General features: G+C 46.0%; 1 protein-coding gene across 2 annotated transcripts in view; it reads right to left on the bottom strand.

Moving 5' to 3' along the window:
- Positions 1-3,790: 3,790 nt before the first annotated feature.
- The window catches only part of hikeshi (heat shock protein nuclear import factor hikeshi), an 11,487-nt gene continuing 6,883 nt past the window's right edge, over positions 3,791-8,394 (bottom strand). Inside the window, exons 2-5 of one of the 2 annotated variants that reach the window (XM_079813354.1) lie at positions 8,088-8,325; positions 7,735-7,886; positions 4,126-4,244; positions 3,791-4,053 (exon numbers count right to left, since the gene is read on the bottom strand). In XM_079813354.1, coding sequence (XP_079669480.1) covers positions 3,999-4,053; positions 4,126-4,244; positions 7,735-7,886; positions 8,088-8,325 — 564 coding nt within the window. In that variant the 3' untranslated portion in view covers positions 3,791-3,998. The remainder of the gene's footprint in view (positions 4,054-4,125; positions 4,245-7,734; positions 7,887-8,087; positions 8,326-8,394) is intronic. The other variant, XM_079813355.1, reaches the window with a different exon arrangement.

Here is an 8,394-nt window from a genome sequence, read left to right as displayed (position 1 = left end):
GTTAGTAAGGGTTAGTGTTAGAGCAGGTTAGTGTTAGTAAGGGTTAGTGTTAGAACGGGTTAGTGTTAGTAAGGGTTAGTGTTAGAACAGGTTAGGGTTAGTTAGAACGGGTTAGTGTTAGAACGGGTTAGTGTTAGTAAGGGTTAGTGTTAGAAAAAGGTTAGGGTTAGTTAGAACGGGTTAGTGTTAGAGCAGTTTAGTGTTAGAAAAAGGTTAGGGTTAGTTAGAACAGGCTAGTGTTAGAGCAGGTTAGTGTTAGAATGGGTTAGTGTTAGAGCAGGTTAGTGTTAGAGCAGGTTAGTGTTAGAATGGGTTAGTGTTAGAACAGGTTAGTGTTAAAACGGGTTAGTGTTAGAACAGGTTAGTTAGAACGGGTTAGTGTTAGTAAGGGTTAGTGTTAGAACAGGTTAGTGTTAGTAAGGGTTAGTGTTAGAACAGGTTAGTGTTAGAACAGGTTAGTTAGAAGGGGTTAGTGTTAGACCAGGTTAGTGTTATAACGGGTTAGTGTTAGAACGGGTTAGTTAGAACAGGTTAGTGTTAGAACGGGTTAGTGTTAGAACGGGTTGGTTAGAACAGGTTAGAGTTAGAACAGGTTAGTGTTAGAACGGGTTAGTGTTAGAACGGGTTAGTTAGAACAGGTTAGTGTTAGAACGGGTTAGTGTTAGAACAGGTTAGAGTTAGAACAGGTTAGTGTTAAAACGGGTTAGTGTTAGAACGGGTTAGTTAGAACAGGTTAGTGTTAGAACGGGTTAGTGTTAGAACGGGTTGGTTAGAACAGGTTAGTGTTAGAACGGGTTAGTGTTAGTCAGAACGGGTTAGTATTAGAGCAGGTTAGTGTTAGTCTGAATGGGTTAGTGTTAGTCAGAATGGGTTAGTGTTAGTTAAAACGGGTTAGTGTTAGAGCAGGTTAGTGTTAGTCAGAACGGGTTAGTGTTAGAGCAGGTTAGTGTTAGTTAGAACAGGTTAGTGTTAGAGCAGGTTAGTGTTAGTCAGAACGGGTTAGTGTTAGAGCAGGTTAGCGTTAGTTAGAACAGGTTAGTGTTAGAACAGGTTAGTGTTAGAGCAGGTTAGTGTTAGAGCAGGTTAGTATTAGAACGGGTTAGTGTTAGTTAAAACGGGTTAGTGTTAAAGCAGGTTAGTATTAGTCAGAATGGGTTAGTGTTAGTCAGAATGTTAGAGCAGGTTAGTGTTAGTTAGAATGGGTTAGAGTTAGAACGGGTAAGTGTTAGTCAGAATGTTAGAGCAGGTTAGTGTTAGTCAGAACGGGTTAGTGTTAGTCAGAACGGGTAAGTGTTAGTCAGAACAGGTTAGTGTTAGTCAGAAAGGGTTAGTGTTAGAGCAGGTTAGTGTTAGTTAGAATGGGTTAGTATTAGTCAGAACGGGTTAGTGTTAGAATGGGTTAGTGTTAGTTAGAAAGGGTTAGTGTTAGTTAGAAAGGGTTAGTGTTAGTTAGAATGGGTTAGTGTTAGTTAGTTAGAAAGGGTTAGTGTTAGTCAGAACGGGTTAGTGTTAGAGCAGGTTAGTGTTAGTCAGAATGGGTTAGTGTTAGAGCAGGTTAGTGATAGTTAGAACGGGTTAGTGTTAGAATGGGTTAGTGTTAGAGTAGGTTAGTGTTAGTTAGAATGGGTTAGTGTTAGTTGGAACGGGTTAGTGTTAGTTAGAATGGGTTAGTATTAGTCAGAACGGGTTAGTGTTAGAACGGGTTAGTGTTAGAGCAGGTTAGTGTTAGTTAGAACGGGTTAGTGTTAGAGCAGGTTAGTGTTAGTTAGAAAGGGTTAGTGTTAGAGCAGGTTAGTGTTAGTTAGACTGGGTTAGTGTTAGTCAGATCGGGTTAGAGTTAGAGCAGGTTAGTGTTAGTTAGAATTGGTTAGTATTAGTCAGAACGGGTTAGTGTTAGAGCAGGTTAGTGTTAGTTAGAAAGGGTTAGTGTTAGTTAGAATGGGTTAGTGTTAGAGCAGGTTAGTGTTAGTTAGAAAGGGTTAGTGTTAGTTAGAATGGGTTAGTGTTAGTTAGAAAGGGTTAGTGTTAGAGCAGGTTAGTGTTAGTTAGACTGGGTTAGTGTTAGTCAGATCGGGTTAGAGTTAGAGCAGGTTAGTGTTAGTTAGAATTGGTTAGTATTAGTCAGAAAGGGTTAGTGTTAGAGCAGGTTAGTGTTAGTTAGAAAGGGTTAGTGTTAGTTAGAATGGGTTAGTGTTAGAGCAGGTTAGTGTTAGTTAGAAAGGGTTAGTGTTAGTTAGAATGGGTTAGTGTTAGTTAGAAAGGGTTAGTGTTAGAGCAGGTTAGTGTTAGTTAGAATGGGTTAGTGTTAGTTAGAATGGGATAGTGTTAGAGCAGGTTAGTGTTAGTTAGAACGGGTTAGTGTAAGTTAGAATGGGTTAGTTATAATGTCACTTACCGTCGTCGGAGAGTCTGGAGAGTGGTCAGATGATTGCGCTCATATTCTGACATCGCTCCTCTTTGAGTCATGATGACAGAAGCACAGACTGTCCTTCAGTTCAGATCCACTGCTGCATTAGTCTCAGTCTTCAGGTGTAAATCACGAAGCCTCCGCTGAGAAAGAGAAGTTTCCTTTGAGCTCTTGACCTGTTGCTATAGACACGCGTTTCCACAGCAAACACACACAGATCTCATTCATGTGCCGACAGAAACACCTTTAATCCGCTCCTGGTCAACAAAGTTCTGCTGAAAATCTTTCTTTTCTCTTCAGCAGAACACCGACAGATATCAGATTACACTACAAAACAAATCTGAGCTGAGCTGAGCTTATATGGCTGTTCAATAATCACACATGACGAGTGACACACATATCAGAGTTATATTATATATATATTGAGCAAATTAATATATATTATAGGCTATACACTGAGATATGCATTTCTGTAAAGCTGCTTTGAAAGCATCTTTATCGTGAAAACTTTAAATAACCCTCAAGACTGCAAGACTTGGCTAATTTTCCTTAAGTTTGCCACCTCAACACAAAAACTCAACTTAATTCAACAATGTTAAGTGGTTGAAGAAAAAAAAAACTCCTTTATTTGACCTTTGTTGACAAATGTGGGCACTGGTAGAAGACGAGAGACTGTAATTCAGAGCCATTTGTTTCTTTGTCCAATAAAAATCAATAAATCCAACACAATGCGGATCATTCAGACACACAAATGAAGAAGTGAGCCTATACAACATTCTCAATGTGGCGCGATACACCACACACACACACACACACACACACACACACACACACACACACACACACACACACACACACACACACACACACACACACACACACACACACACACACACACACAAGATCAAAGTCATACTGCAAGATTTGTTGATGCGTTCAAACAAAACATGTTGGATATTATTATTTGTATCTGTTTGTTTGCATTTCCTTTTATTGAGTTATTGTTAGGTTTATAGTTTATTCTACTTTGAGTTATTGAAATATTAGAAATGATGATTGCTGTGTCTTGGTCATATTTGAATGTAAGCATATTTTGGCATCTTTGGTTAGTCTTACCCAACACAATGGTTTTTAAAACATTCTATAATTGTAATTTGTGATCAAATCTAAACCTAAACATCGGTTTGTAGAGTTCAGCCATTGCCATCTAGTGGCTATTGATATTTATGCTGTTTTATTTATTATATCCCATCACATGTCACCAAGTTTAGGTTTTGGCTGTCTGAACTTACTGAAGTATAAAATATAACTAAAATAAACATTAAAAATATGGTACTTTTATAGGTAAATAAATACCCCAAAACTGACAAAAAAAGGCATAAATTGATAGATTTGATTTTATTGAAGACTGATTTAGAAAAAACATTTGGGATCACACGGAGACCTTCATGCTCAAATTGTTATATAAAACATCTTCAGCAAAAGAGTGAACGCCAGGCAACATTTATTATAAAGAAAAGCTTCTTGTCCGGGTGAAACTCGAAATGAAAGATGATTTTCTTCTCCATGAGATGTTAAAAACCCAAGCTCGTCACGTCTTCCAGAAGTTGGGATTCTGCATCATTCGCCTCTGGAAGTTCTCATACCTGTGGAGGAAACAGAAGATGATGACTGAGGCTCACACACACTCACACACACACACACACACTCACACTCACCATCGGAGGATGGAGCTGGCAGGAACATACGTCTCTGAGGGGTTGGAGGTCATCTGAGCCTGGGTCAGTGCGAAGGACGAGGTGAAGTTGTACAAGCTCTCCAGCATCTTCTGTGTGAACTGAGACAGTTATGAGGTCAGATATATATTAATATAACACAGAAGGCTTGTCTGACGGACGATGTTTTACTTCATAACGTGTTAAATATGGATCTCTCACACAAACGCATGGCTTCTCTTCAGAAGGCCTTCAATTCTAATAGTGTAGAGATGTAGTAGAATCTTTAGCCCTCGGGTTACTGTAATGTGTGATGCTCCTCCAAAGATTAGAGTTTGATGTTTTCCTCATGATGACAGAAGGTGTGTGTGTGTGTGTGTGTGTGTGTGTGTGTGTGGTGAACAGAAGACCTGATTTAAAGGCACAGTGTGTAATGTTCCGTCTCTTACTCGACTCAGAGGCGTGTCTTGACTCTTGAGTGGGCGGAGCTTTTATTCTTCCGCTCATGCGTGTGTGTGTTTGATCCTCTCACACACATGTGAGTGTGTTAAAGTGATGTAATGTTGTCTGGGCGCTACTATGAGACACTTGTTCACTTGTGAGTGAGATCATATGAGGCGGGAAAACACGGTAAAAAAGCCTTTGCACACGGAGTCCGAAATGTTCGCATGTGTTTTTTCGTATTCGTGATCCGCAAAACGCAAAACAATACAAAATGGCGTCTTCAAGTAGTGAGGATGATTTTTTTTTGTTCTCTCGCTTCTTAAAAAGACAAAAAGAAAGAGGAAATAATGTTGGGTTTTTATGTTTTATGGGGACTTTCCATAGGCATAATGGTTTTTATACTGTATAAACTGTATTTTCTATCCCCCTACACTGACCCTGTCCCTAAACCTACCCATCACACACACACACACACACACACACACACACACACACACACACACACACACACACACACACACACACACACACACACACACACACACACACACACACACACTGCCCCTGTCCCTAAACCTACCCATCACACACACACACACACACACACACACACACACTCACGGTTTACAGGGACTTGGTGTGCTATAATTATAGCTGTGATATAATAATATTTGTATATATAACTGTAGGTATCTGAGCACTGGCGATTCATTGCCAGTAGTTTTAGGTTGGAAAAAACTCAGAAAATCGAACCTGTTCCGATTTTTTTTTTGACGGACGAAAGTTTCGGCGTCAGTGTGCAAGCGTGACTGACATAACGTGAGGTCGAAATTAATTTTTTGACGTGCGAAAATATCGCATGCAAATTTCGGACTCAGTGTGCAAAGGCCCTAACTGTGTTGAGCTGGAGAACAATGAGGAGTTTCTGTCCATCAATGATCCAAACAGTGGCTAATAAAACAGCAGATATTAAACCCTGACCCTGACCCACCTGTGTGAAGGAGTCACCTGACCCTGACCCTGACCCACCTGTGTGAAGGAGTCACCTGACCCTGACCCTAACCCTGACCCACCTGTGTGAAGGAGTCACCTGACCCTGACCCTGACCCTGACCCACCTGTGTGAAGGAGTCACCTGACCCTGACCCACCTGTGTGAAGGAGTCACCTGACCCTGACCCTGACCCACCTGTGTGAAGGAGTCACCTGACCCTGACCCTAACCCTGACCCACCTGTGTGAAGGAGTCACCTGACCCTGACCCTGACCCACCTGTGTGAAGGAGTCACCTGACCCTAACCCTGACCCACCTGTGTGAAGGAGTCACCTGACCCTGACCCTGACCCACCTGTGTGAAGGAGTCACCTGACCCTGACCCTAACCCTGACCCACCTGTGTGAAGGAGTCACCTGACCCTGACCCTGACCCACCTGTGTGAAGGAGTCACCTGACCCTGACCCTGACCCACCTGTGTGAAGGAGTCACCTGACCCTAACCCTGACCCACCTGTGTGAAGGAGTCACCTGACCCTGACCCTGACCCACCTGTGTGAAGGAGTCACCTGACCCTGACCCTAACCCTGACCCACCTGTGTGAAGGAGTCACCTGACCCTGACCCACCTGTGTGAAGGAGTCACCTGACCCTGACCCTGACCCACCTGTGTGAAGGAGTCACCTGACCCTGACCCTAACCCTGACCCACCTGTGTGAAGGAGTCACCTGACCCTGACCCTAACCCTGACCCACCTGTGTGAAGGAGTCACCTGACCCTGACCCACCTGTGTGAAGGAGTCACCTGACCCTGACCCTGACCCACCTGTGTGAAGGAGTCACCTGACCCTGACCCTAACCCTGACCCACCTGTGTGAAGGAGTCACCTGACCCTGACCCTGACCCTGACCCACCTGTGTGAAGGAGTCACCTGACCCTGACCCTAACCCTGACCCACCTGTGTGAAGGAGTCACCTGACCCTGACCCACCTGTGTGAAGGAGTCACCTGACCCTGACCCACCTGTGTGAAGGAGTCACCTGACCCTAACCCTGACCCACCTGTGTGAAGGAGTCACCTGACCCTGACCCTGACCCACCTGTGTGAAGGAGTCACCTGACCCTGACCCTAACCCTGACCCACCTGTGTGAAGGAGTCACCTGACCCTGACCCACCTGTGTGAAGGAGTCACCTGACCCTGACCCACCTGTGTGAAGGAGTCACCTGACCCTGACCCTGACCCACCTGTGTGAAGGAGTCACCTGACCCTGACCCTAACCCTGACCCACCTGTGTGAAGGAGTCACCTGACCCTAACCCTGACCCTGACCCACCTGTGTGAAGGAGTCACCTGACCCTAACCCTGACCCTAACCCTGACCCACCTGTGTGAAGGAGTCACCTGACCCTAACCCTGACCCTGACCCTGACCCTGACCCACCTGTGTGAAGGAGTCACCTGACCCTAACCCCTGACCCACCTGTGTGAAGGAGTCACCTGACCCTAACCCTGACCCACCTGTGTGAAGGAGTCACCTGACCCTAACCCTGACCCACCTGTGTGAAGGAGTCACCTGACCCTGACCCACCTGTGTGAAGGAGTCACCTGACCCTAACCCTGACCCTGACCCACCTGTGTGAAGGAGTCACCTGACCCTAACCCTGACCCTAACCCCTGACCCACCTGTGTGAAGGAGTCACCTGACCCTAACCCTGACCCACCTGTGTGAAGGAGTCACCTGACCCTGACCCACCTGTGTGAAGGAGTCACCTGACCCTGACCCACCTGTGTGAAGGAGTCACCTGACCCTAACCCTGACCCTGACCCACCTGTGTGAAGGAGTCACCTGACCCTAACCCTGACCCACCTGTGTGAAGGAGTCACCTGACCCTAACCCTGACCCTGACCCTGACCCACCTGTGTGAAGGAGTCACCTGACCCTAACCCTGACCCTAACCCCTGACCCACCTGTGTGAAGGAGTCACCTGACCCTAACCCTGACCCACCTGTGTGAAGGAGTCACCTGACCCTAACCCTGACCCTAACCCCTGACCCACCTGTGTGAAGGAGTCACCTGACCCTGACCCACCTGTGTGAAGGAGTCACCTGACCCTAACCCTAACTCTGACCCTGACCCACCTGTGTGAAGGAGTCACCTGACCCTAACCCTAACCCCTGACCCACCTGTGTGAAGGAGTCGACGGTGGAGACGGCGGAGTTAGCCACTGGTGTTTGCTGTGAGAGAAGGTCCAGAGATTCGACAGACACTCCAACCTGAGCGACTGATGGAGCCCGAGCATCGGTCATCATGCCGAAGGGATGCGCACCGCCCTCTCCTGAAACACACACACACACACACACACACACACACACACACACACACACACACACACACACACACACACACACACACACACACACACACACACACACACACACACACACACACACACACACACACACACACACACACACACATGACCTCTAGTGTTCACACACTTCTGTAGGATGACCTCTAGTGTTCTGAAGGGGCTCACCAGCTTTCAGGCCAGAGATCTTGAAGATGGCGCTGGGCTTCTCGTTGGTGATGAAGCCCAACAGCTGCCACACCTGGCCCAGCGCAGGGTCGGGGAAGGAGAAGTACACCGCTCCACCCATGCCCGCCGGGAAGGGCACTGTGCCCAGCATGAACACCACCACATGATGGACATGCTCATAGTCCGGCAGATTGAAGACGAACTTATCAGTGGCGACCTGCTGCGCGTCTGTCTGCACCTGAAACACAGAGGAGGAAGATCAGAGGAAAACCAGAGGAAAACCAGAGGAAAACCAGAGGAAAATCAG

The sequence above is a fragment of the Gobio gobio genome, assembly GCF_949357685.1.
Source record: "Gobio gobio genome assembly, chromosome: 3".
Classification (NCBI taxonomy): Eukaryota; Metazoa; Chordata; class Actinopteri; order Cypriniformes; family Gobionidae; genus Gobio; species Gobio gobio.
This window is presented reverse-complemented; position numbering and strand designations above follow the sequence as displayed.